Source organism: Dama dama, chromosome 17 (assembly GCF_033118175.1).
Source record: "Dama dama isolate Ldn47 chromosome 17, ASM3311817v1, whole genome shotgun sequence".
NCBI classification, from domain to species: Eukaryota; Metazoa; Chordata; class Mammalia; order Artiodactyla; family Cervidae; genus Dama; species Dama dama.
In genome coordinates, this window is record NC_083697.1 from 63474339 (window position 1) to 63493533 (window position 19195).

A 19195-nucleotide genomic window follows, 5' to 3' on the forward strand; every position below is an offset into this window, starting at 1 on the left:
ATCTATTTCCAGGGTCAGTGTGCTGAGACTTGGGAGTCTGAATTTCTGCCCTGGTTCCTACCAGCTGTGGGACCCTGGCCAGTCACATAGCTGTTCTGCCTACTTCACTAAGTGCTTGGGAGGTCCCGAGGTAATGGAAACCAAACGGCCGTAGAGCCTAATGAATCACACAATCACAGCATTTCTCCCCACCCAACACACTGTTTACCTGCTTACTGGGTCTGTGTTCTCCCTCTTTAATGTAAGCTCTACGTGTACAAAGTTTTGTTGGTTTTGTTCATGCTGTACTCACCACAGCACCTAGAACAAAGTGGGGCATTTAGTAGAGGTGTAAGAAATATTCTGTAAGATTAATTCTTTTAATTCATTTTCTGACAAGAGCAATCCAATTGATTCTGCAACTTAAAGGGCATCTGTGCTCATCTCCTAAAACTAGATGGTATCGGCAAATCGCGTTGATCTCTCACTTTGGGAAGTTCCCTGGCCTTTCCTGTCTGTGAAAAAGACTTTATCCTTTTAAGAGGAAGCAGGAAGTTAGAATTCTAAGAACTGTGGGTTGGGAAGGCCCGTAACCCAGGCTACTCAAGACTAACTAGGTAAAATTCTTAATCAATGGCAAAGCTGCGTGGAGCAGTTTTTAGAGGTAATTCCACTGACAAGCTACCACTTTCCCTTGAATTCCTTTGAATTGGCTTTGCTGATGGAGCCCACCTGAAGTTAGTGATGATCTATAGAGAAAAAGGCAGTGTCTTGCTAATCTTGCTGCATGCTGTAAAAAAAGGTGAAACATAAGACTTTGGTTTCCAATGTGGTGACCAACATACAGGTCACACCAGTACTTTCATGAGACCATCGAACAACTCAATGTCACGTCAACTGAGTCCATGTAGATATCTAAGTGTAAAGCTCCTAAGTGTAAAGCTCATAAACAAACTTCAGCACTGAGAACAGTGATAGGCTTTGCCACATCCTACTCTAATCCAGATGCTAAGCAGTAGTTGAGTGCTCAACTTTCTACCACCTGGACCCAAGGCTGAGAACACTGATAATTCACAATTTTTACTATGTACCTCATCTTCATTAATAATTCCAAATCAAAGATACGATTGGTCAATTCCTTCTATGCTACAAAGGTTTTCTTCTAATTTTGTTAGGAAAAAAAAAGTGTATAAAGAAAACACAGTTTAAAATAAGGTATTGAAATTGCTTTAAAGAAAGTTTTATTTACTGCATACATCCTAAGAATGTATTGTAAATGAAGCAAGATCTAAATAAAAGCTTTTCAAATACAAAGCGACTAAAGATAACAACTAAACTGCCAGCATGTTTGAAAACAGAGAACTCGAAAGCTTTTTTTTTTAAACATTTTTATAGTTTGTTCTTAACCCTAAAAAAAAGTTCACATTTCAAGTTACAAACTTACCTCAGTAGTGTACATACGTGAAATGGTTTTAAAACAAGAGGAACAGGCAGACCATAGGTAGGTAGGAGGCTCACTGATACTTAACTGGCTATGTCACCAACATTTATTTTTAAGGTAGTTTGGTAGTTGCCATGTTAAGACACCATTTTTTCCTTTTTTTTTTTCTCCATTTTTGCAAATAATTTACAGGCACATGTAAAATACAGTAAGACCTCTGGATCAGTCTCATCCAGTGAACCTCTGTGCTAATTAACCCCTCACTGGAAGGACAGTAAGAGAGCACTTCTTTCATACAAAGTCAAGGGATGGGAACTGAATGCAAACTGCATTTTGTTGGATTACTCATTACAACGGATTTAAGTTTGGATGCAGCTCGCTGGGTACATCATCAGAAACATTGCACAATTACTTTCTGTCATTTAACAATGATGGAAAGGAAGGCTAGGAATGTTTAAAGGCCTTTGCAGGCACTCAATAATCTTATAGAATAGTTAAATAAATATTGCTTATATATAAAAAATCCATCCCACCCTAAGATGAGGGAAAAGAGAGCATCTGGGAATCTCTTAATTTAAAATGCAAAACAGAACTAAAACATCTGCTAAGGGCATGATCCTATTATTAATCCACAATAAGAATTCAGCCATCAGCAAAATTCAGTGAGTGGAAACATTTGATGGAATCTCTAATATGACGTAAAAACACAACTATGTCCTTGCCATCTATTGCACACCTCACTTCCTTGTTAGAACCTTAAAAAAAAAAAAATTCCAAGTTGATGTATTTCATAAAGTAGATGACAATCTTAACATTTTACTGTATTTTACATTCACTCTGCTAAACAAAAGCCTTTAAACAGGCACAAAACACTGCAACAATACATTTACTTCCTAATAAAACAGAACTGTTTAATAACATTGAAATAAAATGGTTCCATTTTGCATTCAACTATATACCATGAAATTCTGCAACATAAAACAACTAAAAATGAGCATTAGGAGATATTTACAAACTTTTACTCCTACAGGTCTCTCCTCCTCCTCCTGGCTGTGCACGCCCCAATTCAGTTCACTTGCCACATGCACGGCAACAACGGAGGGAGGCCCTGTTCAAAAGACATAATATTTCCAATACCCCTGACAACCAGACATTGTGCATGAAACATGATAAGGCAACTAGAAGCATAACCGTCTGCTAACAAGAGCCTTTGGGGTCTTGGCTATAATAACATTCTCTGTCTCTACAAACTTAGACTTCAAAACAAATATATAATAAAAGCATTAAGAAAGGAGTGAAGGTTTCATATTGGACAATTAAATAGCTATGCAAAGATGCCTTATGCAAACTATTAAAATCTTGTGCTTACACATACTCTGCTATTGAAAATAGCTCCCCAACCAAACCACAACCCCCCCAAAACAAAAACCCATACAAAACAAAAAACCCTAACAAAAAGAAGTATAAAAGCCATCAATGTTCTCTTGTCAGAGTAATTAATTTGTCCTTGACTTGCCAAATATGAAGGTGGGGGTGGGGGCGGGGGGGTGGGTGAGTGGAGGGTAGCGGTGGGGTGGGGGAGGGGACATATCTAAGAGCAAAGGCACATGGACAATGAGAAGGGGCCCAGGACGATGGCAGCAGGTGACCGCGCCTTCCAGTGTTCAGACTCAGAAGTGTGACAAGTCTTTTCAATATTGGCTTAAGGAGAGGTCGAGCGTTTAAAGAACAGAACCATCATGAGTGACACGTGGTTAACACCCGTCAACCCTTAATTCCAGCAGAAATAGAGGTTTCACTCATTTTATAATTGCACTTTCCAGTATAACTTTTAAAATAATGTTTTCTGTAGTATTTTTAAAGCACTATTGTTTGTATCTTTAAATATTGAATATATTTTTCAAAATAGTTCCCTAGCTGCTCAAGTGTGCTTTTTTTAATATATACTTGATATATTATTGAAGGTACTACAAAATAGAACTCTCTGGAGTGCAGAAGTTAAGAAAATAACCTTCATAACTGAAAATATATCCTTAAAAATACAAAAACAAAAACCTCTATACAAATGTACTACCACGTACAAATTTTTAAGAGATGGTGTTTAAGGCACAAACCATTGCAAGTCTCTTAGAAATGTATGAACACAGGTCTGCTAAATTGAAAACAGTCTTAAAAAACTAGTGAAAACTTCATGTAATATAAAATATTCCAGTATGGTATCTGATAACATTCTTCGCGTTCGGGTTTCGTGTGTGCTAGCCCAGCACGCTCCTTCTTCATAAATAGTAAAGCGTTCCTTCAGCGGCGGCAGCAGGCCTCAGTAGGTCTGGTACACGTCGTGGATGGGCACCTGGATGGCCGCGGCGGGGAAGGCCTGAGGTATGTAGCCCGCATACCCGCCGTACACGGCAGCGGCAGCAGCTGCGTTCTTCTGTAGTGTGGCGATCGTGGCCGTGGCGGGAGCAGCAAACGGCACGTAGCTGGCTCCGTAGATCCCGGCAGCGGGGATTCTCTGAACATTCGGAGCCACCGTGTACACTGGAGTTATTGGGCGACCCTGAGGGGAGAGAAAGCATCCTTATTGATCACCTGTAGGTATCTAACCAGACAGGCGGAGGACCCCACCCTAATGGCAGAAAGCGAGGAGGAACTGAAGAACCTCTTGATGAAGGTCAAAGAGGAGAGTGAAAACACTGGCTTAAAACTCAATATTCAGAAAACTAAGATCACGGCATCCGGTCCCATCACTTCATGGCAAGTAGATGGAGAAACAATGGAAACAGTGACAGACTTTATCTTCTTGGGCTCCAAAATCACTGCAGACGGTGACTGAAGCCAAGATGTTAAAAGATGCTTGCTCCTTGGAAGAAAAGCTATGACAAACCTAAATAGCATATTAAAAAGCAGAGCCATCACTTTGCCAAAAAGGTCTGTATAGTCACAGCTTTGGTTTTTCCAGTAGTCACGTATGGATGTGAGAGCCAGACTATAAAGAAGGCTGAGCACTGAAGAATTGATGCTTTTGAACTGTGGTGTTGGAGAAAACTCTTTAGAGTCTCTTGGATAACAAGGAGATCAAACCAGCCAATCCTAAAGGAAATCAGCCTTGAATATTCGCTGGAGGGACTGATGCTGAAGCTGAAGCTCCAATACTTATGGCCACGTGATGAGAAGAGCCAACTCACTGGAAAAGACCCTGACGCTGGGAAAGATTGAGGGCAGGAGGAGAAGGGGGCGACAGAGGATGAGATAGTTGGATGGCATCACTCACTCAATGGATATGAGTTTTAGCACATTCAGGGAGATGGTAAAGGATAGCGAAGCCTGGTGGGCTGCAGCCCATGGGGTTGCAAACAGTTGGACATTACTGAGTGACTGAACAACAACAACCTATCCATTCATTCAACAACCCCATTCATTCATTCAGCTCCCAGGGGTGAGGCAATGACAAAGAAACAAACGTTTCCATTCTCAGGGCAGACAGACAGACAAGGACAGACAAGCAATAATCGTAAGGGACAGAGACAGGAGCCACTGAAGTGGAGCTGCGTCCTCGAGGCACATTCAAAGCCAACTGGTGACCATGACAGAACGGGCATGTTCACGGAAAGTTCAAATACCCTGGAATCTTCTGCCCACCATTCTACTCAATCAACCTATGCACCAGAGCGAGCTAGAGATGGGAGTTGAGGTCTACCGTTTACTCAGTTGATCTCACTGTAATTATGAATAAGTATTTTTACTAAAATACATGCCAGCTGCCTCAACTCATACCTAACTGAAGGAACATGATGTATCAACAATGGAGAGGAGCACAGTCTATGACTTTACGAAACAAAATACACAGCTCTCCCAAGGGCCAGCATCATAAGCTGTGACCTAAAAAGACTGTGATCATACCAGATCTTCAACAAAGGCGTTCGCTTCAACTATCGCCGACTTAAGATACGACACCACTAAATATACAGTTGCTGTGGAAGCTTAGAGAAGAAGCCAACTACCTTGAGGAGCAAGAGGAAGCGTCTCTGAAGTGGAAAAATCTGAGCTGGGTTTTGAAGGATAAGTGGGGCTTCCCCGGTGGCTCAGATGGTAAAGAATCTGCCCGCAATGCCAGAGACCTGGGTTCTGTCCCTGGGTCAGTCAGATCCCTTGGAGAATGGAATGGCTACCCAATCCAATGTTCTTGCCTGGAGAGTTCTGTGGACAGAGGAGCCTTGTGGGCTACAGTCCATGGGGTCGCAAAGAGTCGGACACGTCTGAGCGACTAACACTTTCACTTGGATAAGGTGGGATTTCCACATGAGCAGGAAGTGGGGAAGGAGGAGCTATCTGAAGCTGCCTTACTGTAGATGCCACGCTTCTGAAAGTCCAGGATGCTTCCTTCCCTCCACTTGAGAGTGGAACATACTACATTTTCAGAACAAACAGGGGTAGACGAGGAAGACTGTGGTTCAGTATTTTCCCAAGTGTTTGCTATATGGAGTCCACTCTGTGGACCGCTTTAGGGAAAAGGAGATTTTTGGTAAAACAAAACATAATACATTTATGTAACCAAACATCTTGTGTAACTTATGTTTCATAGAATGCCATGTGGCACAAATAGTTCAGGATATGTAAAAGGGAGAATTAGATTTTAAAAAATTATTGCTTCCTGGGTCTTATAAAGGAATTACTTATCATTCCTTTACAAAAATCTGCAAATTAGAGTCACAAAATTATGTTCAAAGCAACTTCAGAATTGAAGAGTCATTTTTTTTCAACTGTAATCCAAATAATAATTACAAATAATATCCAAATGATAGCAGTAACAGAGATTACAGTCTGCTGGGCACTGTTCTAAGTGTCTTATTTAAATGACACTATTTAGACATCATCACAACCACCAATGAAGCTGGTGGATTATATGGAGAAGCTTCGATGTTTTAAATGACTTGCGCACGGTGACACAGCTTCTAAGCAATGGGATGTGTGAGCCTGGCACCTGTGCATTTAGCCTTGCATTATCCTGCCTGCTACAACGCAGCCACAATGAACGTTAATAACACCTTACAACCAAGGAGAGAAACTTTGGAACTGGGAAGACTGTGGTTCACAACAGTAACCAAGCTGTGGACATCTCTTTAGTGACAAATGCACAAAGGAAAGGATCACCAGGAAGGTGAGATCTGAGAGAAACCACTCCATGTACAACAGTGCGAGCCCAACACCTGAGCCCAGGGGAGTGTGATGAGGTTGAGTTGAGTGTGGGGAGCTGGGGAGGAGGAGAGAAAAAGCCCTCAACTTCCCCTCCTCTCAAAAAAGGGATGGTTCTTGCTCTACTGATACCACTGACTTGCTGTGACGATTGAGACATTTTGAGAAATAAAAGTGAAAAAAGGATTATCTACACATGCAAGCTTTTTTTTTTTTAAATTGCCTCTGAAGGCTATATGAAATTTTGGATTTAAATGGTTACAAAGGAACATCTCTGAGCTCCTGCAAAACAGAGGAGGAAGATCGAAGGTGTTCCCCAGGAAGGTCACTGGGAACCGATGTGTGGCTTCACTCTGAAAAGTGTTCTTTTTACCAATCCCCGGAGCTTAAAATGCTCCTTCCTCTGCTCCAATTTGGCAGAGAACACAGAGGAGGCGGAGGACGGAACGTCTCCGAGAACCCAGGTCAAAGAGCTGAAGGCAGGACAGACAGTACTCAGCTTTGAGGGAGAGCAGTGGGGCCACACACTCAAGGCAGCCATTCCCACGTTACGGAGGAAGTAGCTCCAGGCATTCTGCAGAATATACTGGAGGAGGGAACAACGGCCATAGGAATCTACTGATGATGACAGCACACTGAACAAATCCCAAACCACAAGACCCCGAGGGCAGCATCCAGTGCAGACTGAAATAAGACAGAAACAGTCTGCCATCCAGGATGTGATCATGAAGCCTGAAATCTGGGCCGAACCACAACGGTGACCATGCAGCAAAGACCAAAGTTCACGGGTTTCCTAATAAAGAGGAGTTAGAATTAGCAGGATTCCACTAGGTAATGCTTGTAGGTTAGTGTATGTATTTATAGTCAGGACACAGTAATAACTACTTCGTGAGTCATTTCCAACCCAAGACTACTGCTGGGGTTCACAAGCCTAGCTGTTTCAGCATTACTGAGGAGGTGGGGCAAAATATGGATTCTAGAACCCAAGCCCAGCTCTGCTGAATTGGAATCTTCTGGGGTTTGAATCCAAGAATCTCTGCTTTATAAACATTGTCTCCTGGATAATTCTTATCCAGTTAGATACAAGACATCCCTGCCCTGAGTTTTTATGCTTATGGATTGATGAGGTGTTTGATACTCACTGCTTCACAAGGATAGCTTCAACAAGATTATTTTTCTGTCTAGGAGAATGATATATTGTATAGGTATTCCCTGTGTGCTACATATTGCAGAAACAAAGAAATATATATAAGATGTGGCTCTTGGTCTGGAAGCACTTTAACTGGGGAGACAGAACATAGAACTTGACTGGTAGTTCAGTAGCCAATACTGAGAAGTACAGGACAGATGGTTTCCAAGGTGAGGTAGATGGAAAAGGTTCTAGAGAAAAAAACCAGATAGAGGAGAACACTGTGAGCAAAGGTGGGGAAGAAGGATGGAACGGTCAAACTGGATTGGGAGGAGAAATGGGAATAGTTGGGAGAGAGGATTAAAGGCAGATTTTGTAAAGTTTCATAAATCTTTATCTCTATAGACATTTCTGTCTCTCTACAGGTACTTACATACATACATACATACATATATATATATATATATATGCATACATATATATGTACAGATATACTCAGAGAGAGAGAGATGGAGGGGAGGAAGAGGGGCAGAACTTTAAAAAACCTTTACTGAACTATAATCTGGAATGCAAAAACTACAATCTGGCATGAACTATCCCCTGGGACTCCGTGTGTCTCCTCTGTAACGATAAGTACATGAGTTAAAAATTATCCTGTGTCATTAAAAAAAAATAGGATGTATAACGTCACTGTGAGAAATTACATATGTCATTTTTGCATATTGCTTCCTATCTTTAATACAGTGGCGATTTTGGGATAGTACAATTATTAGCTAACATTTTCCCATCCTGTCATGATTTATCTTACAAAAATATTTCTATCACTCAGACCCACAGTTGCAGCAGAAGGCCAGGCAAAATGTCAATACATTTTTTTAGATAGATAGATTTTTTTTTAGATAGATAGATTTTAGATAGATAGATTTTTGGATTGGCTAACATTTTCCCGTCCTGTCATGATTTATCTTACAAAAATATTTCTACCACTCAGACCCATAGTTCCAGCAGAAGGCCAGGCACAGCGTCAGTGCTCCTGCGGAGTATTAAGTGAGTCCGTGATACCTGAGACCTCACACCAGCACCGCAGCAAGGCGCCTACCTGGAAAGGCGGTGGGGTGGACACAGCGGGGATGACGGCCGCGGCGGCCGCGGCGGCCGCAGCAGCGCTGGCTGGGTCGGGCTGCACGGCGATGGGGCTGATCATGTGCTCCATGGTGTGGATCTTCCCATCTTCAATCATTTTAGGGGCCGGAGCTGCCTGAAACATGGAATACTGGGCACCGATGGCAGGGATGGCCACTGCAAGAGAAGGAAAAGGGACGCACAGCTCAGTCACGTCCAGCTGCTGAGAGAAGTGCCATCGCTTTCTCGACATTTTCCCAAACAAGTGTAGCAGCCAGGGGCTCTGCCTGCAAACGGATGCTCCCTCACTACAGGTGCTATCCAAGAGGAAGAGGGGGAGGTGGAGGTAGCCCATATCCTGCTGGACCTTCAAAAGGAACCATGTGGGCAATGCGTGGGATCTCCCCACGGATCCTCAGGATAGGCAAGCCTACAGTTAAGTTTCTGCGCCCACATTTTCTACTGCTGCCAACAGAATTTAGAACAGAATAGCATTTAGACTCGCATGCCTGAGGTCCTACAGAGCAAGAAGGGCCTTGCAATTTTGAGAAAACAGGCTCAGAATAAGAAGTGAGAGCAGAGGCTTGAGGCCCAAGAGTGTGAAAAGAGCCTGCCAGCTCCTTATCACCTATCTTACTCAGTACCAGCCCCACTGCCCTTTTTCACTTTCACCACGTTTTAAAGAGCAGGTGCTGTTGAGAGTTTCATTCTGAGAACTCAGAGGTCAGTGTACATCCTCCCCGACCTGCCAATGCAAAGACATGTTTCTGTGAATAAAGTCCAAAGGACTCATTTCAACCAGAGGATCAGACAGATCACAGTTTTCGAATGTCAATGTATGATGCTGCCGCTGCGGCTAAATTGCTTCAGTCATGTCTGGCTCTCTGCGACCCTATGGACTGTTCAGCCCGCCAGGCTCCTCTGTCCATGGGATTCTCCAGGCAAGAACACTGGAGTGGCTTGCCATGCCCTTCTCCAATGTATGATAAGGAGAGGTAAAAAGACAAAAAAAAAAAAAATTAGCCCTGACTTGGGGGGAGTTTGTGTGAGTGTGTGCTGTATGTTTCAAGGATGGTAAGAACATTGAAATGCATACAACAAAGTATACTTTCACTTGTTTTTATTCTCCAACTGTAGGTGACGTCTTCTAATAAAAGCCGATTTGATACCAGGTAAAGAGAGATGCTTGCGTGCTGCGTTCTCAGTCGCTTCTTTGTGTCTAACTCTTTGTGACTCTATGGACTGTAACCCAGCCAGCTTCTCCATCCATGAGATTCTCCAGGCAAGACTACTAGAGTGGGTTGCCCTCCTCCAGGGGATCTTCCCAACTCAGGGATCAAAGCCATGTTTCCTGCTTTGCAGGTAGATTCTTTACCAAAAAGAGCCACTGGGGAAGCCCAAAGAGAAATGACTGTAGGCCAAACAATGGTACAGTCATTCAATAAAATATATCTAAAATCTAAACCAGATCTTTTACCTGCCTTTCTATCTATATGATCTTGTGCCTAGATACTTCACTTTTGCCTGCTGTTCCTCCTAAAATACAGAGTTCTAATTTTCTGAATGAATCAGAAATAGAGGTCAAGGGGACAGGGCCCAGAAAGGGCTATAAGTTGGAGCTACATCTGAGTTGTACTAAGCAACTCCAGATTGTTCTGGCTACCAGCCACAGGAATTTCTACCCCATGCCTCAGAACACAATTACATGCTTAAAGATCTTTGAGTTCTTTTCTCTGGGCTTCCCTGGTGGCTCAGCTGGTAAAGAATTTGACTGCAATGCAGGAGACCTGGGTTGGGAAGATTCCCTGGGGAAGGGAAAGGTTACCCACTCCAGTATTCTGGCCTGGAGAATTCCATGGACAGTCCATGGGTTTGCAAAGTCAGACATGACTGAGCGACTTTTCTTTTCTCTAGTTAAATCTTAAACTACTGCCATCGGGAGTACCTTTCCCAACAAGTAGAAGTGACAACTCCTGTATCCAGGTTCTGCTTTATGGAATTAGAGAGGATCAGTTTTATATCGCTTGAAGCATCAATGACATTTGCAAGGAAATCCAGTCTAAGGAGTCACTTAACTGCAAAAGCGGCAGAAATTTTTTCACAGGCATTTAGGGGAAAAAAAAAAAATCACTGGATTACTTCAAAAGGAAGCTCTACTGAGAAAATGCCTTGTAAGCCCCTATGTGGCCAATGCCAGCCTATACCCCTTATACACAGCTCCCTTGAAACTGTTTCAGCAGGGGAAGGAGTGCAGTCCTCGGCCAACACGAAGTTAGAGGAGTTGAGCTTCGAAGTGAGGATGCTCTCAAAGAGCTCTTCATCTACCCTCCAGGAGGCTGGGGGGTCTGGAGGAGCATCATGATGCAATCTCCCACGTGTCTGGGTGCTTGTGTGGTGTGTGCACAGAGGGAGTTTGTGCCCCGCTCACACTGCGCAGTTAAATAAAGCTCCTTGCAGCTGAGGATCAGAAAGAAGACCTGTCTCATATTAGACGACTAACGAGCCTTAACAACGTTGGAAAACTGGTTTGTGGGGCCTGGAGGGTGGAAGCAAAGTTCAAGGTCCTTGGCTTCAATTACTTGAGTGCCCCTACCCTCCATCTACTGATCCAGCAACAGGCGGAAATGAGAGCTGGGAATTAGCTGCAGGAAGTTTCTCTGCAGCCTCACTCCCAGGTGTTCTGGTTGGTTAAGACCACGACAAGGGACAGCGGCGTTATTTGCTCCTGAAGGGGAATTTCCCAACAACTCTCAGAACTGGCAGAGTTGCACCTTCTGGCTTCTGATTGACTGGGGTTGAAATAGGCTTGAGTAAGGAATAGAAAGCTTTTAGCTGGTAGAAGGTACAGTAGAGCCTCATATTTTTCTACCCTTGCACCCCTCTCCCCAACCTCCCTGAGAATCTGCCTAACTGAGAAAAAGTCTAACAACTGGTGACATCCATTTGAGAAACCCACTATTAAGAAAGTTTGACTTGAACATGGTCAAAATTAGACCATCCCCCAAGTTCTAGATAAGCAGGCCCACGAGGCCACAATCCTTGCCTAATCTCCGGCTGCCTTTGAGAAGAGGAAGCCATGTGCAGATGAAAGTGCCGAGGGAGTCACCTCAAAGAGAGAAGAGTTGGGGTTCAGGTTGAATAAACGCATTCTCACTCTGGTTGATACTGACCTGTACCAGGCTTAATGGCAACTGGATTGACGGCAGAGATTTCCAAATTCGGTACAAGTTCATATCCTTTTTCTTGCTGTTTTCCTTTTCCTTCATGATATCGGCTATATATACCACGGCCAGCAGAATATCCCCCAAGGTAGGAACCCCTGGGGCCCGGGGCCCTGTTGCCAGCTGCACCTCGACCCCGGCCTCTTATGCTGCCTGCTTATAATAACAACACAAAAAATGATGAGCTACCAACAGCGACAGTACGGGAGGTGGATCTAAACTCAGGGTTCTTGGCACTCTGGTATCTGTCCTGGCTCTAAGCTCTGCTCTTTAGTGAGCTAGGAAGAAGCTTTAGACTTTCTCGCTCCAGCCTAGATGCATCCTAAGATGTCTGCTTAGTACACAAGATGAACTTGAAGGGTGAGTTCCTAGGGCTGTAACTGCCACTCCAATAAATAAAAATTTTCGAAGACGGTCACAAAACTAGATGTAGAAGGGGAACTACTAGTTCATCTTCCTCATTTTAGGCGTGAGAAAACAGGCTTCCGGAGCTTAAAGGGGCTGACTAAAGTCACAGAGCCAGTTAATCAGAGGGCAGGACCCAGAACCCAAGTATTTTGCTTTCCATTGTAATGCCTGCTTTCAGGACAGGCGAGTCAGTGACTAAAAACAACAAAACAACACAAACCCAACAATACTGTGCCCCCTAAAGGTTTAATTAACCTAAGAACCCAGAGACTTGCCCTCTAGCCCCACGTTGGATAAGAGGCCCTGGAAGGGCAGAAGGCAAGAAAAGCTTGCATGCTGTGCGTGATGGGACCCGTTACCTCACGCTGTATATATGAACCATCTACATTTTCCTCGATGCGGCAGAAGTGAATGCCGTATGTGGAACCGACACCGCAAGGAGGGTGGGTTAGGAGGGGATCGCCGTCCACCAGCCCAGCAAACGACAGCCACCACCCTCCCCAACGGCATCCACCCGGCAGACGCGGCTCCCCCATCCGCCCACGCAGGCGAGGGGCCCCCCCACTAACCTTTCACGAAGTAGTCCCTGTTGGGCCCGATGAGCGCGTTGTAGGGGTAGCCGTAGTAGGCGAGCGTGTAGGGGTCGCAGGAATACACGTAGCTGGGCGGCTGCACCACGGCGGCCTCGGCGGCGCCGCCGCCCTTGGCCGCCTTCTGGTAGCGGGAGTACTGCTCCTTGTCCACGGGCTTGGCCAGCGTCACCTCCAGGCACGAGCCCTCCAGCTCGGTGCCGTTGAGGTTGTTCATGGCGTGCACGGCGTCCTCGCGGCTGGCGAAGTGCACGAAGGCGTAGTCGCGGATCTTCTTGACGCGCTCCACGCAGCCCGGGTTGAACTGGCCGAAGCTCTTCTTGATGGTGTCCTCGGTGGTCTCGATCATGAGGTTGCGCACGTAGAGGATCTTCACGGTCTCCATCACGTCCTCGTCCACGTCGATCTCGGGCTCGGCCCAGTCCACGGCGATCTGGTGGCCCCACAGCTGGATGCGGCCGGGCATGAGCTTGCGGCGCGCCATGGCGGCGGCGCGGTGGCTCTCGTACTCCACGAAGGCGAAGCCGCGGTTCTTCATCTTGTCGGCCGCGCTGGCGTAGACGATCACGTCGAGCACGCCCTCCGTGACCTTGGCAATCTCCTCCAGGATCTCCTCGCGCTTCTTCATCTTGGGGATGCCCCCGATGAAGAGGCGGCAGTTGTCGACGCTGCAGCACACGCCCAGCAGGCGCCCGGGGCGGATCTCGTAGTTGTTGAGCTCGCGCACGGCGCGCTTGGCCTCGCCCTTGTGGCAGTACATGACGAAGGCGTAGCCGCGGTTCTTGCCGTCGAAGTCCATCATGAGGCGCAGCTCGTAGATGCGGCCCACCGCCTCGAACACCGGCACCAGCTCGTCCTCGTACACGTCGCGGGGGATCTTGCCCACGAAGACCTCGCAGCCGCGCTGCGGGTGCGGGCCCTCCCAGCCGGGCGGCGGGCCGCCGTACTTGCGCTGCCCGTTCTCCTGCACCATGCTGTAGCCCGTGCGCGCCAGCAGCGCCAGCAACGCCGCCTCGTTGGGCGCGCCCGCCACACCTTCGGGCACCTTGGCAGAGGACCCGGCGGCGGAGTCGCTGCTCATGGCTGCGGTGGAATCCTCTGCGGTCATAATGTCAGAGGCATCCACGGCCGGTGGAGACCTGGGGACGGCAGGGGGGAGATGGTGAGCCTAGAATCTACACCAAGTTGAGCTACAACTTGACTAGTTTTTTTCTTTTTTTTCTCTTTTTCTTCTCTTCTTTTTCCTTAAAGCCATCCAAGACTCACGCTTAACTATCCGGTGGTTAAATGAGAAAGAAGATGGGGACTTCTCTGGATGAGCGGCAGCTCTAAAATAGTCTAAATTAGGCAAGTTGTTTTGCAGGAAAAACCAGAAGTGACTCAGGAAAAAAAAAAAATCAGAAGGAGCAGGTACTTCCGCCTAATCAGTACCCCCAACAGCTTTGAAGCATAGAGAACCTGCTGTCATTGTGGGTGCAAATCTCATGTTCTTGAGGCAGTTGGCAAGATCTTTTGCTTAATTCCTGTCAACTCAGGTTGATTTCCTTTTAGTTATAGCATTTTACCCCCTTTATTTCTTTGGCAGACAAAGCCTGCTTTCTTTTTAAAGAGGCTTTTTCATTTAGGAATGGAAAGAGGGCAGTGTATTTATATTGTTAAGGAAAAAATTGAGGAGGTGTTATTATAGAAGATACAGAACTGTGTGCTGAAGCTTTTTACAGGGAAGAAATGGAACGTCCACAATAACGAAGGACCTGGGTGAGGAACTCTGCGAAGAGCTGGTAAGTCTGACTTTTTAAGGTGTCACTCCCTGTCAGCAAAATTCTTGATATGAACCATTCATGGATTTGGAATCAGTGCACAGAGCTAGATTAGGTCCAGGCTAGGGATTTTTGAAACAACTATCTGGTAAACTACAGGATAGTTTTCAGAGAACTGTCACATGCATTATCTTATTTGATCTTAATCTCCTTTCATGGTAAGTGATAGTATCATTAGTCCCAATTTGTCTATGGGGAAATACACTCAGAGAGGTTGAATATTACTCATTTCACAAAGTAGGTATCAGCTCCTATCAGCACTTGATTTCAAGCCGTCTTGTGTTCTTTCTTCTAAACCAGTGCTGGGCAATAGAACTTTCTGTGATGATGGAAAAGCTGTCACAAGTGGCTACTGAATACTTGAAATGGGATAATTGCAGAGTTTTTCATTTTTTTCTAAAATTAAATAGCCACGTAAGTGCAAGTCTAAACCATGCCACCTTCACTCCTTCAGAACAGGGCCCTTAGAAATGATTTAAAATTATACAGTGAGATTATCACTAGGTGCTTCTTACTGTGCCTTTGTAAAGAATAGCTCTGATTAGCTTTTTTTTAATGAAGTTTACTTCGTTTTTTTGGACTATGAAAGTATTCAAGTAAATTTTATGGAAATTAAGAAAAATAGGAAAAGAAGTTATTCCTAACTCTCCTACCCAGTGATAGCCACATAAACTTTCCTATCTTTCTTTTGATAGTTTCTTTGGGGGGAATGGGAGAGGTGGAGCTAGGCTTCCAACAAATTTACATCTGCTGCTTTACTTCATTTTATAAGCATTCCTCCACATTCTTAAAACTGTAAAAATATGATTTATAATAGGAATATGGTTTCATCATTCAACTAAATTTTTAAAAATTGACTACTGGGAATTCTACACAAGGATATTAAGGGAAATTTCAAGGTTAATTAAAGTACATTTGCTCATCTAAAGAAAAAAAAAAAAAAGAATGATAGGGACACAACAGAATGTATGTTTTTGCCTGTTGGCCAACCAGTACTACTTTGGTTCATCTGCTGAAACATGAAGCAGCAGTACAGTTTCCTAGGTTAGTGAGTGGCCACTGGACTGATGTTGAAGCTGAAGCTCCAGTACTTTGGCCACCTGATGCAAAGAGCTGACTCATTTGAAAAGACCTTGATGCTGGGAAAGATTGAGGGCAGGAGAACAGGACGACAGAGGATGAGATGGTTAGATGGCATCACTGACTCGATGGACATGAGTTTGAGTAAACTCCGGGAGTTGGTGATGGACAGGGAGGCCTGGCGTGCTGCGGTTCATGGGGTCTTAAATAGTCGGACACGACTGAGCGACTGAACTGAACTGAACTGGAACCAGAGTGCATGACTGTGTGTGAATCCTAGCTTGAACACTTCCTAGTTGTATGACCTGAAAGGATATTCAGCTCCTTCATGCCTCAGTTTCCCTATCTATAAAATGGGAATGATGATAATAGTATTAATTTTGTTAAGTTTACAAAAGTGAGTCAATACATACAAACATTTTGAACTGTGCCTGGGAAATTGTAAATGCTCAAGAAATGCCAGTTATTATACTTCATCCAAACTTCTGGGTAAAACTTAAGACCAATTTAGTTTTAGAGTAATTTTGACACTTTCTCAGTTCTTTAAAAACATCTGTTTGATATGACTGCTATTCTTATTTTTAATTTTCTTTGCTCTTCAGTTGCTTGAAAGCTGTTTTGGCAACATATCCAATTATTATGAAGCCTTTTTTCTGGTTTAAATATGAAAATAATACAGTTCCTGGAGTTTTGTGTTGAAGCAGAAATTTCAGTATCAGATTTGAACATGAAGATCTTTCCCCCCTTCCAAAAGGAAGCTAAGGATATATTCTTAAGAAGATTAAGAAGATTCTTTGTACAAACACATGTGCATTTATAATCTGTGACCTGGGAAGGAAATGGCAGGTATATATAAATACGTATGAGGGAATTCAAGATCTTAACATGGTTTAACTACATAAAACAGTGACTAGAGTCCAAAGAACAGTCCTTCTCTCTCTTCTGAGAGATGTAGAGTTGACTTTTTCTTAATATTTTCATAATTGTACTTTGAAACTACTCTTTAATTGGCACAAAAAGCTGTATAATGCCAGGCTGAGGGAGTCATTTTCAATTCCAGCCCTATTAATTTCACCAGAAAATCTGTTGCTTTCATTAAGTAGTTATGGCTTATTCTCTTGCACCTGCAAGCCAAGAAGAGCCTTTTTTCCCCTGAGCTTTCATCATCTGGGATAAATGAATCATGTTACTGGCCCCCTTTCTCTTTTTACTTTGGCTCCTAGGAGGTTCAGAATTGAATTTGTCACTTTAGTTTTTTTATTGTGTAAGACATTACAGCACACTCTCAGGTTCATCTGATCTTGGCTATAGTTCCATTTTTTTAGTCTCCTATATCCCCACTACCATGAATTTAGCTATGTATATTATTCATCTTACTGTTTTCATGTCCTTGGAAGCCATCTCTCATAATTTTGGAGTTAGGAGAGGAATAAATGCATATACCCATGAAAAAAAATATATATGTATAATTTGCATGAAATATAAATTAGTGTGGTATTTAAATGAACTATTTTTACATTAGAGATACATAAAAGCAACTGAGAACCACAATGAGATTCCACTCTGCATCCATCAGCATGCTATTGTGTGTGTGTGTGTGCACATACATGTGCGCGCTCAGTCATGTCTGACTCTTTGTGACCCCACTGACTGTAGCCTGCCAGGCTCCTCTGTCCATGGGATTCTCCAGGCAAGAATACTGGAGTGGGTTTCCATTTCTTCCTCCAAGGGACGTTCCTGACCCAGGTATTGAACCTGGGTCTCCTGCACTGCAGATTCTTCACCACTAAGCCACTTGGGAAGTCCTAGCATGCCATTATAACCAACCAAACATACAAACTAAGAATGAAGTGTTGACAAGAATGTAGAAAAACTGCAACCTCTGCTCATTGCTGGTGGGAATGTAAAATGGTGCAGCTGCTGTGGAGAACTGTAGAGCGGTTCCTCAAGAACATAACAGTTATCATATGATCCACCAATTCCACTACTGGGTATATACTCAAAAGAACTGAAAATTGGGACTCAAAACAGATATTTGCACACCATTGATCATAACAGTATTATTCACAGTAGCCAAAAGGCAGAAACAACTCCAAAGTCCACTGAGACATGAATGGGCAAACGAAATGTGGCATGTGTACTAAACGGAATGTTATTCAGCCTTGAAGAAGAAGGGAATTCTCACACGTGCTGCAGCATGTATGAACCATGAAGATGCCCTAAGTGAAATAAGCCAGGCGCAAAAGGACAAATATTGTATGATTCCACTGTCATGAAGCACCTAAAGAGTCAAACTCAAATTCATAGCAGAATAGTGGTTGCCAAGAACTGTGGGGAGGGAGAATGGGGAACTATGGTTTATGGCGTTCCAGCGATAGATGATAAGAAAGTTCTGGAGAGGGGTGGTGGTGATGGTTGCACATCAGTTAATACTTAATGCCACTGAACTGTACGCGTAAAAACAGTTAAAATGGTTCTTTGTTATGTAAAGGTTAACATACATAGTGAAAAGGCTCAGAGATGCAAAAAGGATAAAAATAAGATTCTGTAAAGTTAGGATTTCATTAGAGGCCATTACAAATGGTATATTGCATTAGTTTAACACATTCAAGAAAATCTTATGGTCTACAAACTGCATTCTTCTTATCTATATGTCTAAGATGCCATAGTTAAATAAATTACCATGCTGTTTAATGAGTTTCTAAGGTCAAAGGCTTAGATATGTAAAAGATATATGGCTTATTTAATGTCTTAAAAGCAGGGGAACTGTATAGCATTAGTTATATGACCCTTCTTTCAGAGATGAAACAGAAACCTTATTACAACTAAACATGCTTTAGACCAGGGCTTGGCAAATTACATCATGGTCCAAATATAGCTTGCCATTTGTTTTTTAAAATAAAGTTTTATTGGAACAGTCATCCTCCTTTTCTTGTTTTTAAAAAGATGGCTCTTTTTCCATTTCAGTGGCAGACTTGACTAGTTCAGACAGAGACTGCATGGGCCATAAAGGCTAAAATATTTATTCTCTGGCCAGGTATAGAAGAAGTTTGCCAACCTTTGTTCATGGAGAACATCAATGAGGCTAAATAATAAAGATTCTTCTTGCTAAGGTATTACAGTCACTTTCCCTCTGTTTCCTACGCTGAGCAATTACTTACCAGTTTTAAAGAGTCTTCTCAAACTGCTTCCCCGCCCCCCCCCCCCCCCCA

General features: G+C 43.7%; 1 protein-coding gene and 1 long non-coding RNA gene across 18 annotated transcripts in view; one reads left to right on the forward strand and one right to left on the reverse strand.

Moving 5' to 3' along the window:
* Positions 1–1203: 1203 nt before the first annotated feature.
* Positions 1204–19195, reverse strand: part of RBM47 (RNA binding motif protein 47) — a 176899-nt gene continuing 158907 nt past the window's right edge. For 9 of the 11 annotated variants that reach the window (XM_061164625.1, XM_061164621.1, XM_061164618.1 and 6 more), the window contains 4 exons: positions 13063–14222; positions 12035–12241; positions 8842–9041; positions 1204–3977 (listed from right to left, as the gene is read on the reverse strand). In XM_061164625.1, the coding sequence (XP_061020608.1) occupies positions 3738–3977; positions 8842–9041; positions 12035–12241; positions 13063–14191 (1776 nt within the window). In that variant the 5' untranslated portion in view covers positions 14192–14222 and the 3' untranslated portion in view covers positions 1204–3737. The remainder of the gene's footprint in view (positions 3978–8841; positions 9042–12034; positions 12242–13062; positions 14223–19195) is intronic. The other 2 variants (XM_061164620.1, XM_061164629.1) reach the window with 2 other exon arrangements.
* Positions 14229–19195, forward strand: part of LOC133071806 (uncharacterized) — a 38546-nt gene continuing 33579 nt past the window's right edge. For 3 of the 7 annotated variants that reach the window (XR_009696547.1, XR_009696546.1, XR_009696544.1), the window contains exon 1: positions 14229–14864. This is a non-coding gene — a long non-coding RNA (uncharacterized LOC133071806). The remainder of the gene's footprint in view (positions 14865–19195) is intronic. The other 4 variants (XR_009696542.1, XR_009696543.1, XR_009696541.1 and 1 more) reach the window with 3 other exon arrangements.